General features: G+C 40.1%; 1 protein-coding gene across 1 annotated transcript in view; it reads right to left on the bottom strand.

The window, feature by feature from the left end:
* Positions 1 to 3,076: 3,076 nt before the first annotated feature.
* The window catches only part of CAPZA2 (capping actin protein of muscle Z-line alpha subunit 2), a 39,264-nt gene continuing 20,154 nt past the window's right edge, over positions 3,077 to 22,186 (bottom strand). The window contains exons 3-10 of the mRNA XM_019543414.1: positions 19,416 to 19,467; positions 17,460 to 17,523; positions 15,981 to 16,187; positions 13,305 to 13,384; positions 9,179 to 9,257; positions 7,952 to 8,023; positions 4,982 to 5,044; positions 3,077 to 4,138 (exon numbers count right to left, since the gene is read on the bottom strand). Of these exons, the coding sequence (XP_019398959.1) occupies positions 3,998 to 4,138; positions 4,982 to 5,044; positions 7,952 to 8,023; positions 9,179 to 9,257; positions 13,305 to 13,384; positions 15,981 to 16,187; positions 17,460 to 17,523; positions 19,416 to 19,467 (758 nt within the window). The 3' untranslated portion in view covers positions 3,077 to 3,997. The remainder of the gene's footprint in view (positions 4,139 to 4,981; positions 5,045 to 7,951; positions 8,024 to 9,178; positions 9,258 to 13,304; positions 13,385 to 15,980; positions 16,188 to 17,459; positions 17,524 to 19,415; positions 19,468 to 22,186) is intronic.

Here is a 22,186-nt window from a genome sequence, read left to right as displayed (position 1 = left end):
GCTATGCAGTAAAATGATAGGATGTGTGGAGTTATGCTTGCAGTCCCCAGGTTGCAGCGAATGCAGCGAATTTTGCTGTCCCACATTTCTAGGCTTCGTTGCTTGCCATGTGGGGTCTGGAAGGATTTCCCACCGCCTTCTGTTGCTACAGGTATTGGGATTTCCGCCCCCCCCCTACAATTTTCCTCAGAAGCATTGGGTGCTGGCTGCACGCTTTTTAGAAGCAGTGGAGGACCTCTGCAGCTCCCCCCTTTCCACCAGGTAAACTAAGGAAAAGGAACAAATCATAGAATCCAGGGCTGAAAGGGACTTTGAAAGATCATCGAGTCCAACCCCCCTGCTCTGGGCAGGAATACTGTTGAGATCAAATTATCCCATCAAGGTGTCTGTCCAGTCTTCTCCTGAAGACTTCAAAAGGTTGGGGACTACACCAACCCTTTGGGAAGTCTATTCCAGATTCTGGTCACCCCTACTGTAAAGAAGTTCGTCCTTACATCCAACCTGAAACAATCCTTTAACAGCTTACGGTCATTGCTTCTTGTCCTCCCCTGGGCTGCCCTAGTGAAGTTTTCCCTCTGAGCTCCCAATATTCACCCCTTACAAACTTACAGACTGCCACCAGGGTCTCACCAGTGTCTAGCAGAAAGGAAATATTACTTCCTTAGCCCTACCTGTGACACATTGACCAACGCATCCCAGTATGTGATCAGCTCTGTTGACTACAGCATTGCACTGGGAGTTCACGTTCATCCTGTGATCAACCATGGCCCCAAGGTCCCTTTCAGCCATTGTGCTGGTCAGACATCTACTCCCAACTTATATTCACATTGCTGGTTACTCCCCCTCAAATGAAGAACTATGTATTTATCCTTTAGATAAACAGATACAAATTATTCTACATCTGTAGAAAGTAGCTTTATGGTACTCAAAGACAGGTTCGATTTTACCTACTAAACCAAGGCATCTTCTCCCCTCTTCAAAAGGAAGGGGCTATCACAAAAAAAGTGGTTGAAGATAAGAGTGAAACTGCTGCATTTGACTCACCTCGCAGATGACATGCATAAGAAACAAAAGTTGAGCTAAAAGTGCATCTACTTTTTAGTAATGCCTACTATATTTTCCTTACATACAGCATGTGGTTTTTGGAAAAACGGTGCAAGTTGGAATGCATGTTACATACAAGAAATACTGTGGAAGCAGTTTCTGCCACTTACCAGGCAAAAGCAAAAGTAAAATATGCACCTGATTCACAGGAAACTGGACAATAAGCAGGCTCAGCTCCCTAGTTGCTATTACTCGGTGACTTGCTACATTGAAAGGTCTATCTTTGTTCTTAATTCTACCTTTCAAAAACAAGTTGTGTATATCTTATTCCAGAGCATGCTGCAATATGGGAAATGACAGGTTTATCTCAATGTTACTGGCAGAGACAATCCTGAAATCTACTTTAAAATGAAAAATTAAATATTTAAACTTTTTATATGCATGAAATGCCCCAAGTAGGACAAGTGTAAACACCACTCTCAATTCAGCATTAGGAAAAAAGGTTTTTTAAAGACATTCTACAGTTCAAGAATTCTCACTTACAAAAACCATGTAACTAGTATGTTTTGAGCCTGAAGGAATAATATTTGAGGGGATGCAGTCAGAAGAGACAAGGACTGCATTATCAGGAATAGTGAAACAAATAATAGTACTACATGTTAAAGGAAAAGTGCTCAACTACTGGGAACTGAGTTAAGGTAAAGACTTACTATACACAGGGCAAAGAGCCATTTTTAGTCTGCACTGACCTATTCACACATGAACTGTTACTTAGATTAAGATTTCTGTACCATGTCCATTAACAATTCCATCAACCCTTTGACAGATTCATGGAATCACCTCCCCAGTCCACCTCTGGCTTCTTCTATACAAGTCGAAGTGCTGGAGAAAAGAAAAAGTGCTATATAAAGTGCATGTTAGACCTAAAAATTGCTTAAACAGCCACTGGGAATCAATCATTAGTTATGTTTTAGATGTTATAAGATACCGTTCAATAAACCTGGGCAGGACAAGATCTTTTCAACACTATTCAGGTAAGCAGACACCTAAAAAGGCAACTGCCCATAAATTTTGGGAACACCACAGAACTGAAGTCAGCCAGCATTTCTGCTTTCTTCCAGTCCTGTAGAACTGCAGTAATTCTGAGAATCTGTCCTCAAAAGACTTAGACCCTTTCATGAAAAAAAGAGACTGAAACAAAGGATATCATCTTAAACACCATACAAATAACTGTATTGCTATTATGAATTCTCACTTGTTCACTTGATGACCCAAATCAATCACTTTAAGCAATAGTTCATTGCAAAAAAATAGAGAAAAATTTGCACAATTCTGTTTGTGTTTATTTTGAAACACACAAGAGATTTCTACTTCAGTGTTTTTATTATTCTGAAAAAATACAGTTGAAAGTTGAAGATTAAAGTAGAATACTCGTGCATTTTTTATAATAAAACTTTGCACAAATCTATGTTCACCATCATCCTATGCCATGACCTACACTTAAAGTAAATGATTAGAATCCTAAAAAAACAAATAAGAATTCATATAACGCCTTTGTTCTACAGGAACTCCCATAATCCCAGTAAATTTTAACACCTATAAAAATCTATTCAATTAATTAAAAAAATTCTTATAGTGTTAAATTAGGAACATAAGCACCTTTCCGTAAGTGGTAAGATTATGCTTTCATACATAGTTTTAGAGGCAAACTATTTACATTTCAAACCACTGAAAAGTTTTTCCATGTACATTGAGACTGGTATGTCTTTGTTTAACCCTAAAACTGTTTTTCACTCCCAAATGCAACAGATAAAGAAAATATTCTCCCCATTCTATCAGAATTCTTTGTCTTCACTATTGTAGTAAGTGTCTTCAGTTCCCTGCAGTCAACATGAACAGCTGTCAATGGCATATTATAAACACATTCCTTATATTTACGAAGACAAAACGTATAATGTTACAGCAAGCTGCCCGTACACCCAGCTTTTCTAATACAGCCATAACACTGCACAAATTTCAGACGGGAAAAATATCTGCTTCAAGCAGGTTTCATCTTTTATAAATACCACATAATATGATATATCATTAAGCAATTTGCTGCTCAAATAAATAGAAAATTTGCATTTTAATGTCACATTGAATTTTAGTACATTTCAATCCAAGAAAAATAAACCGACAGACATGGTAATGAGTACAGGATTATATATATTACAGTATGCCTTGTTATAATACATTTGTGGCTGTATGATAAAAAATAACTCAAGGGCAGATGGAATTTGAGTTAATTTAAGTAACTGTCAGGAACAAAGCATTAAATGCATTTCTGAAATAAGTACTTTTATTTAATTTCATAATCTTAAAACAGCATTAGACCTTGGCCTTATTTAAAAAAAGTTTAGTTAACACCGAGCTAGCTAAATAAGTATTTTGGAAGATTTAAACATAATATAGAAAATGCTTTCCCAATCTTACGTACAATGAAGGGATACAACGGTTTCTACAGCAGCACCTATGGCAAAATTCATGATGAGCCTTGAACTAGAAATGTACATTAACAATTTCTTTGAGGAATCCAGCAAATTTCAAAAGTCGCCCACTTCTTATGAAAGCAAGAGATACAGGGATATTGTATGCAAAAATAGTTTTTTGAACTGTTCTTAATTTTCAATTGAAAACTAAAGGCATGGTTTTCATTATAAAAAAAGTCAAGGTACAACAGAAACTTGAAAAGAATTTGAGCTACACTGATTTTGCAATGCTCTGAGAAAAGGAAAAACAGAAAGAAAAAATGGTCAATTAGCTAAGCTTTGTGCTCTAACCAAACTACTTACAGTGATTTTTCAATGGCAAAAGCCCATGCTGACTGGGTGACTTGACCGTTCCAAATACTTTTTGTAATAAGTTTTATTTGTATACAAGGACACTAAAATGATCCAGTCATGCAATGTTCGTCTTAAGCATTCTGCATCTCTTTTCCGATCTTGTAGCTAAGGATCTTGTTCCAGTCAATCTTAGTGCGGGTAACTGGCAACTGTCGACGTAAGGCTTTGAAGGTAGTGTCCGACATTGTCTGATAATTCTCACTGATGGCAGTCTGTTTAAACAAAAGTATTAAAGAAGAACAGAAGAGAATTGAAACGGCAGTCAAAATAAAAATCAGGGTAACAATTTGTTACCTCTTCCTCTGTGAAATCTTATGAAAATATGCAGTTTAAAAATTAAAATCAGAGTTAACTACTGTAAGTTGTCAGACAGGTTCTAAAATCGTTTTGGTGCAGGAAGTTTTTTAGCCAACAGTGGGGCTTTCCTTATGCCATAAGCTTTCATTTCTTTTCCTGTGTGATAAGTGCAAACAGTATGAGCAAACTGTGCGTGTGGCCCTTTTAGTCAAGTTACAGTTTAAAATGTACAGTGCTTTTAGAAAATGAATGTAAGACATTTTGTGTCCAGAACTTACACTGTCATGTCAACAGTCTAAGTGAACAGGTCTTAACTGCCACATTTTCTAGATAGCTATGCTTTGAAAAAAACCATAAAGTGCATCCAGCTGTATAACTAAGTTTAGCCATAGTTATCAAACCTGTTTAACTGTGGATTGGCTTCTCACAACTGAAGTTGTGCAATATTTCACGAGTACCTAAAGACTCTAATGAGAACTAAGGTCTTAATATTCTAGGCACTGTGTAAAGAGAGTCTGTTCTCAAGCAAACTTAGAATGTATTTCAGGATAAAATGCAACAAGTGGGTGCAACTCTCAGAAGGACTGGTAAAAGATGACTAGAAATGTTAACATAGTCATATAGTCCTTAAATGAAGTTTACTTACAATACCTAATTTTCCTATTTTAGTAGCATGTTGAGCTTGGAACCACTCTGGAATAAATCTATAGAATTAAACATCTTGTATTTACATGTTACATTTGTTTAAGACATCATACCTGATACTCATTTTCTGCAGCCTCTACAATTTTTATGAATTCCTTTGCTGTTTGGGTTTCATTCTAGGTGGGGGGGGAAAAAAAGAAGGTTTCAAAAAAAAGATGTCACACTAAACATGTCAATTCCAAAACAGCTTTCAAGTTCTACTTCTTTCACAGTTATGAGATACTTAAGGTAGTCTTCATTAGTCAGACCATAAATTCTGTTCTCATATTGTGAATGATATTTTGAGATCTGATGAAAATTCCCTGAAGGGTCAGTACTGGTTTCTTTGGTACCAAGTTTTTCATGCCTGAATTATGAAAAAAAAGTAGTGTTGCACTGGCCTCTAGTCAATCCATTATTACAGACAGATCATTACTGGAAAGAAGAAAACTAATAAAAAACTATGCAACAGTATCCCTGTTCAGTTATTTTTGGCAAGTGAATACAGACTTGTTTATACCAACCAGGGATATTTTCAATCGGCAATAAGTGCACCTCAGATTAACCTCATTGGCTCCAGTTGATTTTAGCCAACACCAATACAGTCCAAAGATCCCTTTGAGCTTCTGCAGTTATTTTGATAAAAAAATATAGAACTGTCAAATTAACAAGAGTATAAAAACTAGGAGAGATGCAGAACAAAAACACATTTGGGAGCATTTTTGTTATAATCAGGGACTCTCCAGTTTTCTCTGTTAAAAAATCCAGTATTCCCTGATAAAAAAATCCTGGTATCTCTGATTAAAACCTCCCAACTCTGCTGTATCTGCACTTTAAATGAAACACCAGGTTACACAGACACAGACACAGACACAGACACAGACACAAGTTGAAATGTATATATATCAATAAAACATTGTGTTCAAAGCAATTTGGAAGCCTACCAGTGCCTCAATCACCATAATAAAATAAATCCTAAACAGTTATAAATTTTGGCATTTGATTTTGGGTTTTTCCATCATGGAAAATCAGAGCTTCTCTTTTGCTCACCAGGATGTAGATCCAGCTACGGCTATCCCCATCCAACTGCTCTGTGGTGCTGAACAACCCGGATATGCCGATGCCCTGCCTATGCCATTGCCCCTCACTCCCCACCCCCAGCCACCTAGCCCTACTGGTGCCCCTTACTCCCCACCCACAGTACCTCCTCCCCAAGGGCTATGGGGCCAGGAACCTGGTCTGCAGTCCCCTGCCCCCACAGTAGCACCCAAACCCATGGCCACTGTCTGTGGGAGGCAGTGGCTTCTGTGGTGAAGTGGAACGTGAAGTTCAGCTGGAGTGGACCCTGTGGGAGAGTGGGGAACATGTGGGCTGCCTGCTGCAGGCTTGGGGCTCCACACACTGCTTGCCCTTCCCCCTGGGGCCTCTGGGGCCCAGCAGGCGGGACCTGGAACAGCAGGGCAGAGTGGGGTCTGGCAAGGAAGCTCACTGCCATGAGCCCTGCTCTGCCAAGGCACCCTCTGCCCACGCAGCAGCAGCAGCAGGAGCCTTGCCATGGCAGCATGGGGTTCGTGGTGGCAGCACTGAGCTTCCCCACCCCACTCTGCCCTGTCACACCAGGTCCTACCTATTGGGTTACAGAGGCCCTGGGGGGAGAGATGCAGGACGGGTGCCTAGGCCCACATCTGCCCCACCCAGTATACAATTCTGGGGGCACGTGCCCACCATTCCCTCCAAGAGTGCATGGCATGCAGTGACAGGGAGCTAGCACCACCCCCAGATGAGCTGCCTACAGCTCCATCCCACTCCCTACCCAGGCCCTTTGGCCATGCATACCGGCTCTGGGCTCCAAGCCCCACACACTGCCCAGGCTGGGCAGCAGCCCCAGCCTTGCCCAACTCCCTCCCCACCTCACTACAGGAGCCTCAATCTGCACCTCCCCAGACTTATCTGCAGACAGCTGCTCTCCAGGCTGCCTGGTGCCCCTGTGTATGGGCACACATGCACATGGCATCCCCTGCCTGATCACACTTCTTCTGCTCCCTGCAGCACCCTGCAGGCTGGAACTCAGCCAGCCTGCAAGGGGAAACCCACCATTTCCCATGTTTTTCTCCTTAAAATGAGAAAAACATGAGTTTTACCGTGTTTTTCTGTGGTGAACAGAAAACCTGTATCCCTGGTCATCAGCATATATTTTACTTTTTCATTCTCTTTTGACTATTTAATGCAATTGGCTTGAGTTTTTTTATTGAGGAACACTCCAGCAGGAAATATAAAAGTTTATGCACTTCCTAATGCCTTCTAGAATGCATAATTATTACTTAAAAGCAATAATTAGTAGTTTATGCTGCCCTCAGAAAGCACCAGTTCCTTGAGGATGTCACCACTGCTGTTTTCAAACAATGGGTTATTTTTAGCATGTCCTTAGGCACCATTATAATCTTTATTTGAAACAGAGAAAGCTAAGAAAGAGCCTAAATTCCAGCACAGAATCTCTCAAACTGAAGTTTAATGAACCGAAATAACTTACTGTCCATAAAAGCAAGATTCTGACAGCATTAGTTACAGACAGATTGTGTCACCTCCTTAAAATAGCATTAGCTGTGGTACTCTCTTTTGCAAATTGCTATCTTTGGTGCCTTACTCTTTTTGAGCAAATGCTACCAAACACTTAATAACGGTGGAGAGAAGAGAATGTTCAAATAAACCCACTGCACATTCAAAATTTAATCCCAGAAGCCATCAAGTTTAAAATTAGCATTTTTAAGTGAACAACAGAAGTACAGATAATAATGGGAAAGTGAGATAACTAATACCTAGTAAATAAAATTATTCTACATTATTTCTCTTAAATCACATGCAAACATGAAATATAAAATGATGGTTATTTTAGAAAACAGGAACGAACATTTACAATGTAAGTAAATTGAGGTGTAGTTGTCTAAGTGTTATTTAATCATAAAAATCTTGGATCCACAATTTTAACAAAACCAAATGAAATTGTGCCGCAACAGATGGCAACACATTATGAAAAGACAACTTACAGAAACTGTTAGAGAATCCTGTACATCTTTATGGCTCACTAACTGGACGTTACCATCTTCATAATAATGAACCTATGGAAAAGTGAAGCCAACACCACATTAAACATTACAGAATAGTTAAGAGACAGAATCATTGTAACAAAATGTCAGTATTAATCAGCGTTTAACACACTTTGGAGGAACTGAGTCACCAGTAGTTCACTCACTGCAATGGAAATGCACAATTACAGGCAACATATAGGTGAACCCCAAAGAGCTTTCTTAGAATCTTAAGCATCTCCACAACTGAGCACTCACTCTACCCCAGCTACAGGCTACAGCAGAACATGTGATCTGTTTCTGAGGAATTCTTGGTGAGCTTTAGGCTAAAGTATCAGCGCTGTCCACACGCCTCACCCAGAACTTGTCTGCCAGAGGCAATGTGACATCTCCCATCAAGGACAGACAGGTCTGATCTTTTTAAGTCAGTCCATGATTTGATATCCCCTCATTAGATAGAGACAGCTCCCAAACATCAAAAATGAACATTTATACAAACCAAGGAAATTCTTTTTACACAAACCTTGGCTAAGAGACAGAGCAGACTGAGGTGAAAACCTCATGAGGTTCTGTTCCCATATCATAACATCTTTTCTACCACTCTCAGGATATGAGTTTAAGAACAAGTATCATTAGGTAACTGAAGGTGGAACCCTTATGGCATGTCAGCTACTGGTCATATGCAGGCTCTTACCCTTGGTTAAACGCAAGGTAGCTTACCGCTCAAATCAAAGTTTAGCAAAAAGTTATTAAAAAACAAAAACGAAAAAACACAGTGCTCAAATGCTCTGTAAGCCATGTGGCAGCAAGGCAGGTACTAATCTGTTTACTTTCAGCAAGGGAGATGAGGTTAGATATTAGGAAGATCTTTTAAGGCATTCAAAACAAAAATAGGGTGACTGAAAAGGTGCTGAAATTAGAGGTTTTTAAGAATAGGCTGCAAACATCTGTCAAGGATGGTTTAGGAGGTATACTTATTTTTCCTCAGTAAAACAAGATAAACTAGATGGCCTTTTGAGGTCCCTTTCCAGATCATAAATTACTGCATGGATAATTGTAATGAAGTGTGCTCCATTTTTGCTTCCTGAACCAGAGATCTTATAAAAATCTTACTATAATGCCCTTAGATTCGCCTAGTAAAAAGCATTTAGAAATTGTCTGGTTAAACTTAGTTTAGCATAAGCCTACCTGAATTTTCAAGATGCCAGCCACCTGAGTGGTTGAAGGGGTGATTGTAAACTTCCATTCTGACCTCCAACGACCATTCCTTTAAAAATAAAAATAGCAGCTGTAAATAAGACAGGAAAAAAACTGAATAAGCTATTTAAATTTCAAGCACTGGTTTACTTCACTAGTTGTGTACAATTCTTGGTTTCAGCCTGAAATTGCTAAAGGAGATGGAATGGATAGTATAACATCCAACAGTATCACTAAAAAGCAAAACAAAGCAAACCTAATAGATTAAGACCCTTAAACAGGTGAAGGGAGATGAGACACTTTCTGTGAATATTCATTCTTGCTTTTAGACACTGATCAAGATGATTAACAGAAACATTTCAGTAATAGGACCCTTCTTTCCTTCTGACGGTTAAGAGCTCTAATGATCCACTTCCCTCATTTTTTTTTAGTTACTGAAAATGTTTTTCTGCATATTGCTAGTTTCTGGACAAAGGAAGGCTGACAGGATGATTTCCAGCAATGAAGTCAACTTTTCGCAGCCAACTAACTTTAGAACCTTTACATAAAAAACCCACAACACAAACTCTGATAGGATGAATTTCTGTAATACTGAACTGCTGTTAAGACTCTAGGTTCCTTCTGCAGAAATATGAAGCTCTAGAACTGTTGGCATTGCTTTCCAGTAGAAAGAAATACAATGGTCTTCCCAAAATTTCAGACATCTGGAAAGAGAAGTACAGATACAGATTTCTACTTGCTTCCTCTCCTGCAAGCTACAGTCCTAACGTACTTAAATGATTATTGGATCATTCTACATTAGAGATGTGTTAAGAAGGAATCGAGACTGCAGCTCAATTTTTGGTGTGTATGCATTCAGGGGGAAGGAAACAGTTTGGTGAGAAAAAGAATTTAATTTCCACAAGATTTATTTCCTTTCCGGTGGTATGAATACTGAAAAGCTTAGTTTAAACATTACCAGTCAGTAATTCGTATGTGCAGTTAAACATCTGAAACATTGTTATCAATACAGGAAACCCTCACTAGTCACAGGTTTGGCATTCGCAGTTTCAAATATTTACAAATGCCGAACCTGCTTCTTAAATACACTTAAAGGAGCTCCTCAGGAGCACCGTATTTGCCGCCACCGGGCTCCCAACACTGCCAGCACAGCCATGCTCCCCCCCCAGCTGCTAGGAGCACCGAGTTCATGAACGTAGTGTCTTATCCACGGATTTCATCATTTGCAGGGTAAATGAGAACGCATCCCCCCGCAAATGGCGAGGGTCACCTGTACTGTGCATGTTGCTAGATAACAGCAATGTTTCACTCCGAGGGCCTTTTTCTCAAAAAAAAAAAATCAAATCAAACCCACTCAGTTAAACATTTTCAGATCCCAACAAGATAATGCCCATCCTATTTTCAAAACCCCTACTAAAAAAGCCCAATCATGGTAGGGCCAGATAAGTAACTGCCTCTCTTGGATGGTGCCTAACAGCACTGTACACCATCAAGGAGTTCTGCTTCAAAAGTGCAGCTTTGCATGTACACCAAGAAGTTACCATAAGCTGCTTTGCACTGCAGATATGATTTAACCTTCTGGCATCTCACAGAATTCTGAACTGGTCCTACAGCTGGGATGCTAGATGGCACTGTAATGCTACCAGTACCATAGAACTTGAGCACTTTACAACTTGCAGCTATAAGGAACTCTACAGCACTTAATGACTTAGGGTAATAAAAAAAATTCTAACTTGTCAATTCATTCTGTATACCTAAATTCCTTTCAAGTGAACAAGATATTTTTTAATATTTGTTAGTCATATTATTAATAATATCATGCAGGTTGTTAGATGAGGGCAATGTTTCACTCCTTGAGGGCCTCCATTTTCACAAAAGATTCAGCTATTTCAAACAGAGCATAAAGTCCTCAGGCATCTGTCTGTCTGAAGGGCTTTAAAACTCATGAACAATGTGCACCAAAGCTGAGCAAAGAAGTTCTGGAAGTTGGTTACAAACCAGCTAGATGTTTTTCAGCTGCTTTTTGTAATGATTTTTATGCATTTTTATCTATTTACATACCTGAATCACTATACTTTTAATGAGAGAATGTTTTTCCCTGGAAAACTGATGTACCTATTTTGAATCTTCTAGTGAAACCAGGAAGGTAGAATTGCCTTGTTTGCTATCAGCTCACCCACCTGGCAGATTGCTACAGCGCTAGGACCATGCAAGTTCCATCTGGAGTTGGGAATTTCAAGGTCCCAGACTGTCTATAATTCATAGGCAGACAAGGTACACCCTACATAGGCCCAGAAAGTCCTGTCACTGCCATTTCGAAAGAGTGTAAATATTTTGATTTCTAACCAAAAGGTTGATTTCCTCAAGCCCAATGCCACAGGAGACTTGAATTGCCTGTTTTTGTCTTAGTATAAGCACTATTTTTAAACATTCTGGAATTTTCCCCAGATTGGAAATGTGGATCGTCAGGTGCTATTAGCCATATTAATCTGTTTGTAAGCAATGCATACAAAACTACAGATAGCCATGTACTTACAGTATCATACAGGGATAAGCTGAGAGCCTTATGCAATTAGGATATCCTCAACACCTGGCAGAATAGTTCGGGGGTTTTTTACAGAAGCATTTTCTTTAGTGTTAAACGTCTAACACTTTAAATAATATACTGCACTTATAAAAGTAGTTTAAATCTAGGTCAAGGTTCTTTAAACTCTTAATTCATCGATATCTGAAAACTTCAGAAAATACCTGAAAAATATGGCAGAATATTTGCCGGAAGGAAAACGTTAGCCCAATATAAATAACAATATTTCAGTTCATTCTACACTAGGATACGGAAAAACCCAAAAGATAAAAATCAGACATCTAAGTTAGTCAGGGTAAGTCAAAAATGGAAAGGCACTGACATTTTATTTTTATCAGGCAGGCCGATTCAGTAAACAGGCTGTTCGTTTTTCTGGAATAAAATTCCTCAAAGACTTCAAGAGCTGGAGGATTTCAAAACCTGGTGATTTTTCTTTCCCACTATTGTTTGACCTGTTGCCACCCTCCTCTAGACTAGAAGTCTGGAGAATTGAAGACTTAGTCTGTATGTATTTAACAAGACCTATTTATGTGAAAGAAAGGCCGTGCTTGGATTACAACTACTGAGCGCCATGATAGGAAATGTACATGTAGATTAAGTCTTGTTAAATACTTTCAGACTAAATAAGTCTTCAGGTACTTCTCCCTTCTCACTAAGTTTTCCCATTTTTAACTCCCCACCACCACTGTCCTGGGGGAATGAACTGTTTTCCCAAGCATTATGATGAACTATGAAAGAATCAATCAGATTTGCATTCTTCCCTTTGCTCTGAGAGAAACTGATTAAGAATGAACTAGGGCTAAAAAAAAGCCGAGAGACAGACAGAGGCTGGATACCTAAGCTGAAAAATGCAACTCATTTCCATACTGAGAAAGCAAACTTTTCTTCAGGAAGAACTTGGACTACTGATGTTAACAGTTAAACAAGCTTCCAAGGTATAAAGAACATAAAGACCAATCTGCAGCAAGTTTCACATCTCCACTAGCTATACAATGAAACAAATACTCTAACATTCATGGGAAAGGGGCAGATTTTAGAACTGGCTGTAAGAAAGCGGGACTCTCTCCTTGGCATTTCCCCTGCTAGTGCAAATCTGCTCTTTCTGACAGAGCAAAGAAATCAGAAGATCAGTCCATGTCCAAATAGCTGTGAAAGTCTTGGTCCTCAGCTTATCCTTTACCATATGGCAAGATGGAGAAAGCAGTGTAGCAGGGTTTTAAACATAAAAGATATTGGCTGGAACAATGCTCAAGGAAGACGAGACGCAAGAATCAATAAAAAGTCAAAGGAGAAATGAGAGAGAATTTATCTAGTGTTCTGCAAAACACATGGAGATCTACATCTGTTGATTGGTCCTCCAATGGAGCAAGAGTTTTCTAACTAGCTCCCATTAGGGGCTTTTAACAGACACGTCTTCCCCTCCACCCTCCCAAGGAAGTGAACCACTCCAAATTTAGTAGGCATACTGCAAATAGGTTAATTATTCAAGCAAAACAGAACGTAGCAAATACAATATTAATTAAAATAACTTACCAAAAGTTTTTTGCTTGAAACTGATGGCTCTCTATACATGCAATAATGGTTTGCTGTCCATCAATTGTTTTACCGTACACCTTAATTGGAAGGGAAACAGTAGAGTCATGTCAAATTTTAGACTGAGACCTCAGCCACTGTTTAAGTGCTTTAAGCAAGATAGATATTTGAGATGCCTAGCTTTTTTTCTTTTTAAAAATAATTTAGGAGGTATTGATCACATTGTAGAAGTATTTTGTAGCCATTCACCCATTGTTCTTATGCATAAAGAAAAGCAACCAATATTTTAACTATAAGTTTCTTGGTCATCAGCTTGTCCTTCTTTGGCATGTGGCGAAGTACTTACAGGAATCTCAAAGTAGGCACTTGAAATACTTCACCCTTAAAACTTCAATTATAAGAAACCTAGTCAGACAGGAAGAGGGAACACCGGCATGCCCTCAACAACAGCTAAGGCTTATATTTATTTCAGTGAGCCTGTCAGTGCTGTTTCCTATAAAGAACGGTAATAAAAAGATCTGAAGTTTAAAGAACAGAAACTACTTAGGAAACAAAGTTTGATAAAGGGATGATCTGGACCACAGCAAAAAAGTTGAACTTTACGAATCTGCTAGCATCTCCTTTTGCTTTTAAGCAGCTGAGGACAGGATAAAGCATTGTTCTCCTCTTCACCAGGTCTTACTATACTAAACCCTTTATATTCGTATACTGAAAGCAGCTGAAAACAATCTATGTAACATAGCAGGGCTGGAGTGATCCTGCAGCTGTTATGGTCCAAGAAGTGAAAGAAGCAAGGGTTTTTTGGTGATATATCTTTTATTGGACCACAGTAAAAGATTCCAACTCGTTAGTGACACGATTCTGTTCTCATAGAGTTGTTGCAATAAAAGATAATATTGACAAAAATCTTTTCTTCCAAGACACAAGATTCCAAGTAACCAATGGCATCATTTATTTATGCTAGACTACAACAAAATTTAAATACAAAAGCCTGAAGAACTGGTGAAAAGAATTATATTCTGTTCAATTTGCTTAGAGATAATAGCACAGTAAGTACTAGTTATGTATAATTTAAAGTTGAGCTTTTCATTACACAAGATCAGAATTCAACTTGCAGACATAAACAATGGTAAATTCAGAAAAGAAAGATCCTAAAAATAATTGGTTCCTCAAGGCAACAACCCCATGAATAATGCTGAACATCATGCCATCAACAATTAAATTAATGGTTCTATTTAGGAAATCAAGTGTATTCAGTAATATCAAGGGTCAAATACCAAACATCTTTGTTACCACAAACTTTAAAAAAAAAATTAAAAATACTTAAATTTACACTACATTTGAGAACGATTCAGAGATTGTGTTCCCTGCAAGTTAAGAACCTGATGCCATATAGTTAATACTTCCTAGAACAGGTTAGCCACCTTTTCAGGCTGCAGGGCAGACTGACCCAGTTTGGGTTAGAGGCAGGCTGGCATATGGGGCATGAGTTTGGTGGGCACTAGAATCCAGCTGCTACCAACCCCACTCTTCCCAGTAGTTGCACATGGAAAGTGTCTTCAGCAGAAAATCACTTTCCCAGCAGTCACTTCCCTTTGCCTTTGTGGGGATGAGCACCAGCAGCAGACACTTTTCCTGTCCTACTATGGGGAAAAGTACAGCAATGGCTGGGTCCTGCCCTCTGACCCAGTTTGACTAAAAGACTGGCTGACACAATCTGGCTACTGAAATCCCACTTCCATGGGCCAAATCAATCTAGCCTGAAGGCTGTAGGTTGCTGACCCTTATCCTAGAAGTTTCAGAAAGAATGGAAAGAAGGGTGTTGGTAAGTAAGGGTGGACACCAGGGGAATGCAGCAGTGCAGATGCCGCCCCCCCGCTACCATTGCTCCCCAACGATCCAAGCATTTGGGGGGGGGGACAGAACTTCTCTTGCCCTGTTCCAATTGGAGGCTGAAGCTGCACAAGAATCCAGGCTTAGCAGGGGAGAGAGGCTGCAGCAGGCAGATTTCCTCCCTGCACCCTGCCACCTGTGTCCCCTGGTGACTGGAAGCAAGCTCTAAAAGGAAGAACCTGTCCCACACCACCATCCTGAGGTGATGCAGAGGCATAGGGGAAGCTCCAGAGTTGCTCCTGCCCTGCTCCAGCCTATGGGGTGCCTGACTTGGCCAGGGACCACAGTGGTAGCGACAGCACACAGGTTTCTCCTTCCAGTGTCTGCTGCTGTGGGGAAGGATGGTGGAGGGGGTAGTAGGCAGGCCTGCCACCACTGCTGTCCCTGGTCAAGCCTGGCTCCCAGCACAGGCCCCTGTGTGGGGCAGGAACATTTTTGAGGTTCCCCTATTCCCAGGTCAGCTAAGGACAGCTAACCTTCCCCCCACCTTCATGTGCCTGCTCTTCTACCCAGCTCCCTGATGTCCCTTGCTGACCCAGGGAGTCCAGCCACACTTCACTCCAATTCCCCCATGTTCTGAAGGGATCTGCACTTTCCACCCATGTTTGTAAGTGGTGCAGAAAGAAACACAGACATTGATGAAACACGAGTCTCAATCTATAATTATGTTGTAGACATATGCTGGTTGCTATTATTTTGTATTTCAGAGATCACTATCCATCTGAAAAAGTGAATGTAAAAATGGAACCTATAAGCATTTTTAGACAGCTGTTTTGTACTTACTGTGCAGACACCACTTGGGTAGTGTTCTTTCACATAAGCTCTCACTGCAGTCTCAATTGAATTTCTCCAGGATTCTAATGCATTTTCAGCTTCATGGGGCCTAGGATCAGTAGCCTCTTTTCTTAAGTGATCAAATTTAAAGGAGACCTTGTTTTTTGGATCCAAGAATTTTCCATTACCCAAGTCGCCATGTTCTGTTATCAAGACCTGCATCACAAAATTCTGGTTGTAACATTTTTCTGTTTGACATTACATCATTCAGGACAGAACTACCCCAATTTACAGACTGAGGTGTACCAAAGGGAGACACTATCAACATCCTAATTAGAGCCTTAAGGTATGAACCAAGCCCATGCACATCAAACAGAAGAGCAGCAAATTCAGAATTTCAGTGCTGTTTGAATTAATGCACTGGTAGTTCCAGCACAGAGTGAACTGTTTTTGAAGACTTCAAATATTTAGCCAAGGACAGCACTGTACAACTAAGTTAGTCAGAGGCTGCATGCCACTGGGGTGAATGTTCCCTGCTGTGCCAGGCACCCTCTTGCTGCTGCTCCCCAGCATCTCCATTGCACTGCATGACCTCCCACTACTACTCCCCAGTCTCAACACTGCACCATCCACCCCAGTGCCCTGACTCACCTTTAAGGTTCCAGTTGCAAACTTCCCCACTGCACAGCCCACTCAGGAACCCCAGGCTACTGTACTGGCTTCCCTGGCACTGAAGAGGATGTTCTTGTCCCTGGGACAAGGGCAGAAAGGGGAAGCCAGAGGGAGGGGGAGCCTGGAGCCCCTGGGTGCTGCCACAGCTGGAGCAATAGGGACAGCAATAGCTGGCTGGGAGCCTGGGGGATGCAATTTGACCTGTAACAGGATGCATGCATCCTGCAGGCAACAGCTGGGCAGCCCTGGCCTAGTATATTAATATAAAGTAGAACTAAAAGTTATTCAATCCCTTTGTTTACCTTGCAGGATTGAAGCTATGGTGTTCCAAAAATACTTCATATTATTTACCTCATAAATAGCTGGTTAACTTATAATATAAGCAATGCTTATTTCTTCAAGACAATGAGAGTCTATGATGTGTCAAAATTGATGGTAGTCTTACACAGAGTTTAGATTATAGTCTATGAGACGGGTGGGACACAGACGATCCTGCCTGAGGCAGAGTTGGGCTAGATCAGTGTTTCTCAACCAGTGGGACATGTCCCATTGGTGGGACTTGAAGGTTGCGTAGGTGGGACTTCAACTCATTGCCCGATTGAAAAAAATCAGTTGTTTGCTCTTCAAATAGATGAATCAACAGATATCTTGAACAGTGCAATTTTGTGGGGTTTTGTTTTCATCATGGTGGGACGCAAGATGCAAAATGTTGAGAACCACTGAACTAGATGACCTCTGGAGACCCCTCCTAGCCCCATTTCTCTGTGATTCTACGAAGATAAGAGCATGTTCTTAAACTACAACTTTGATCCATACCTGCTCATCGTAACCATCAATTTTTACTGGAGTAAACTGGTCCAGGTTGTATTGTGCAAATGCACTAAAAAGACAAGAGATATGTATATTAACAATCTATTTAGCTTTCCCATAAATCTTTCAACATTACAAAAGTTTAACAGTGATTATTTATGAATATTTGTTTAGATATTAAAACAAAAGAAAATATTCCTTTCCTCACATCAAAGCTAGCAATCAAGGAACATCAAACAGTAGGTGAGGTCTCAAAGCCACAATATCTTAAGGACGCAAATGACAAAAGCATTTAATAGCACCTAAAAATAAATCAATCTAACAAGACCAAAATAAGTACATGCACCTGGGATTTCATTTGCAAGTCATTAAATATTTTTAAGAGACTGAAAGCTTCCTGTTTGTCTGATATGACTGCCATTTCTAAAATAATTCAATATGAAGGTAAACACCATGAAGTACAAACTTCTGCTGCTTCCACATTTAATTTCTAACTTGTGACAAAAATATGTCCCTTGTGGTCATTTAACTGTAGATCCATCTCTGAGCTACCCACTCAAAACACTTATTTCAAATTTCCTTTTTATCATATTATAAAACAGGGGACTGAAAAAGGGTGCATTTTACGCACTTTTCTGCCTACTTCTTGAAGTGTACAACAACTTTTATAGAAGTTATTTGCACAAACATTTTTACTTTCAAATATTATGAGCGATAATTTGTCAGGTTGACTTTTCAATGGAATACTATAAAAAGTTACTAACCTCCTGGTTTTGCTATTTAATCATAAAGGATCTTAATGTATCCAATTTCATGGGCTCAATAAAATCACATTAAGCACAGTGAAACATCCAAGATATACCAAAAGAGCACGTGTGCAGGACTTCAAGAGGTCTACTGGTTCCAAACAAGAGAGTACATTTGTCCTCTCAGTTGGACTTTTTAAAGCATCTTTTATTATAAGAGTGTTGCTATACACACAGACCTTTGCACCTCTGCAGGGTATTTACCCTTCAAAAAGTCTTGAATGGATATACCCTAGCTGTTTACAAAAATATAACTGAAACCCTAATTTCAGAGCTACTTGCGATACATTTAAGATGACTAGAAATGGCCTTCTGAATGGACAAATTAAATAAGTCTTATTTTTCCTCCATTCTACTCTTTGGCTTGTCTACATGTGTCCCTATGGCAACATCATTACTGCACTGTGATATAGTACTTCCTTCTGTGTTGCTCATGCAGTACACAGTTATTTTTGGCAGCTACTTCGCCATACTGAGGGAGCGTGTTGCTATGGCAAAGTAGCTGCTGGTCACATGTGGATGCTATCATGCCATGTGACCCTATGCAGACATGCCTTTTGGATAAATGGATAGATTTACATTTTCTGGTATCTGTCATCTAAGGATCCTGAAAATACCGAATTAAAAGTGTATCTTCTAGTGACTAGTTAGCCAATATCACAACACTATACAACAGTTTGTACGCAGAAGTGACGAATACTTCCAAATTACACTAGATAGTAGGTATATATAATGCAAGTTACCTAAATACATTTAGGCAGGATACTGGCCTTAGCACCCTTGCTCCTGTAGAAACGCACTCTGGAATCTTTAGCAATTACAAAGAGACAGAACCTCTTATTCCCTCACCAAAAATAGTGTGGGGGTATTGTTTTAAGAAGTATAATATTTCCATAAGGCTGTTATTCAAAAAGTTGATACTGGGGGCACTTCCCATTCATCTATACCACTTCTATAATTTTGTTTTCCTTGGACTTTTCCCAATCAAGTATAATCAAAGCTGACATTACTTTATTGGTTCTAATAAGCTTAAAACAGTTATGGGTGCAGAAAGTGACACATCCATTCACCATGATTATTTGCTGGTACTGAATGTTTTAATGAAGTGTAACATTTTCAGTCTCTCAGAAACTAGAAGATAGTATATAGTACTTACTGGGCTGCTCCTTCCCTGAGAAGATTATCATTGTTAAGCAGTAATCGAACATCTGAAAAAAAATAATTTAAAGTCTTAATTCTCTCCTCAAGATGTTAGAAGACAACTCAAATTTATTAGCCCAGACAACAAATGAAAAATCTTTCTCCAGGAATGCATCTAAAAAGCAGAACTGATTACTTGAGAAAAATAGGTAACAAAGCTGTTTATACATTTCACAATCATGACTGCCAGATGTAAGAAGACTGGACTGAAATGAACTCACAGCAGCTTTGTAAATAGATAAAAGCCATCCCATAGAAGTGGCATGATAGGCCTTGTAGGAAATGGCCAAATTTGCCATTAGAGAAGTACCAGATTCAGTTGGCTCCATTTATTAGTAAGACAACTGTTCAAAAATTTTTTTTAAAAAGTCCCATCATTTGTGGGACCAGGATTTGTTAGAGGTTGTTAATGCATGCCTTCGCTAATTTTAATGTTGCCTAGACTGTTTTTCTTTTTCCCCTGTCCTACCATTATTATTCCAATCTCTTAATGGATATTGCTAACCGAATATATACTGCTAGATACCATTTTTATTACTGGCCAGAAATTCTTGCATTTTAACTACATAACAAAGCCCTTTATTCTAATACATTTTCTCTAGAATGATTTTAAAGCGGTATCAGACTATTTTGACAAATAAAACTCACCCTCACATGCAATGAAAACCCTACATGCAGAATCAATTATAACACTGATTCTACACAGTGCATTTTATGAGCTTAGATTTAAAAAAAACCCAACCCATACATACACATAAACAATCTGATAAATTACCATATGAACAATTCAAATGTAGTTTTTAATTTCAAAGAACATAAAAACATTGTTATCACATTAATTGTAATGTTATTTGTTTAGTTCTTGAACCCAAAGATTTCACAGAACTTATGTGAGGGAGAAGCCACTAAAATTACTGAAAACTGATGCCTTGAACAGGAAACAGGATTTTTCTACAAAAAAAATTCTGCATCATATTGAAAGTATATTTGGTTTTGTTTAAGAAACTTTTGTGACTCTAATCAAAGCTTTTAATTTTAGAGTGTTATAAGAGTCTTATAAATTGATTTGAGAGTCAATTTATAAGTCAGATACAATTATCTCCCCTTCCCAAACCCACCCCCCCAAAAAAAACCCAACTCACCTACACCCTCTTCTGCACAAAGTTAAATCTAATTCTGTAAATGAAAGAGCTGTTGCTGAAATAGCTAATGCATCCAATACAGAATCAAAAAACTGGCAGGGAATTCAGATCATGTACTCCAGCTCTCTGCTTAACACAGGAAACATCCCTGTCTAAGCTACCCAACCGAGTGTTTATGTACCCTGCACTTAAGAACTTCCAATGAGGGAAATTCCACAATCTCCCTAGGCAGCCTGTTCCAGTAGATAATTACCCTCATAATTAGAACATTCATTCTAATATCCAACCTAACTCTCTTGCAATTTCAACCCATTATTTCTAGAAGTGCACCAACACGTCAGTCCCACATCGGATCAGCACCAATATAACGAAAATTGGCAATCAGCTTTTTCTGGCTGATGCAGGCAATAATGCCACCAATAAAAGCTCTGTGAATGCACGTAGCTGCAGTGCAGCACACAGACAGCCAAGAATGCAGCCTGTCAGTATGGAGAGCAGCCAGGGTCCATCTGGTAAGCCTGTGGTGAGGGGGGAGGGGGTGGGGGGGAGAAATGAGGCCCCAGCAGTGGGGCAGGAGGCAGGTGCTACACAGCCAGGGCAGAGAGGGAGACAGCCGCGAGTGGTTCATCTGGGGGGTGCAGCTCTTGCCACTACACGCACCCTGGGAGGGCATGAGAGGGAGTGTTTGCCTCCAGATCTGCATGCAGGATGAAGGTGGGTTGCTGCCGTGGGCAGTGCCAAGTGATTCCTGGCCAGGGGGGTGCTGGGCTGGGCTTAGGACGGGTAGCAGCAGCGATGCTGGGAGGGGGACTATGGTGAATTTTTGGGTGGTCACAACCCCATGCTAGTCCTGCCACTGCCTGCTCCAAGCACAACCCCCTACTGGGAAAAGCCCAACACCACCCTGTTCCCAGCCCACAGTGGCAGCCCACCCTTGCCCTGCACAGATCCAGGGGCACATGCCCCCCAGACCCTCCTGGGGTGGTGCGTGCAGTGGCAGGAGTCACCCCGCCCCCGCCCCCACCCCCAGATGAGTGCTCGTGGCTCCCTCCCATGCTCTGCCCCAGCTGTGCAGCACCTGCCTCAGTCCCAGCTCCAGCCCTACTCCCTCCCTTGCAGAGAGGGCCTCAATCTGTCCTCACCATGCCTCTTCCCTCCCTCCACAACAGACTTACCAGCCTGATGCCTCTCTCCATGCTTCCCGGCTGTATATCGGAATCAGATCAATATTGACCAATATGGCATGTTAAAAATTAGCCGTTGGTATCAGCCCAAAAATTCTCTATTCATGCACCCCTAATTATTTATTATCCTGTTCCTTGTGAATACTGAGAAAGGATGATTGCCATCCTCTTTATAGCTACCTATCAAATTCCTCCCCTTCATAATAATCCCAGTGCTTCCAACTTCTCTTATAAAATTTTCCTAAAAGTATAATCATGTTGTTACTCCCAGTCAGACTTCCCAATTTTTACACAACTTTCTCAAAATGCAATGCTCAAAGTTGAATATGGTACTGCAGCAAGGCCTCACCAAAACTAAAAAGACTTGAAGAATTGCTTCCTTTGATTTGAAAGCGAGACTC

Source organism: Crocodylus porosus, unplaced genomic scaffold (assembly GCF_001723895.1).
Source record: "Crocodylus porosus isolate Cpor-Errol unplaced genomic scaffold, CroPor_comp1, whole genome shotgun sequence".
Classification (NCBI taxonomy): Eukaryota; Metazoa; Chordata; order Crocodylia; family Crocodylidae; genus Crocodylus; species Crocodylus porosus.
Note: the sequence above shows the minus strand (reverse complement) of the source record. Positions and strands in the feature narration are given on the sequence as shown.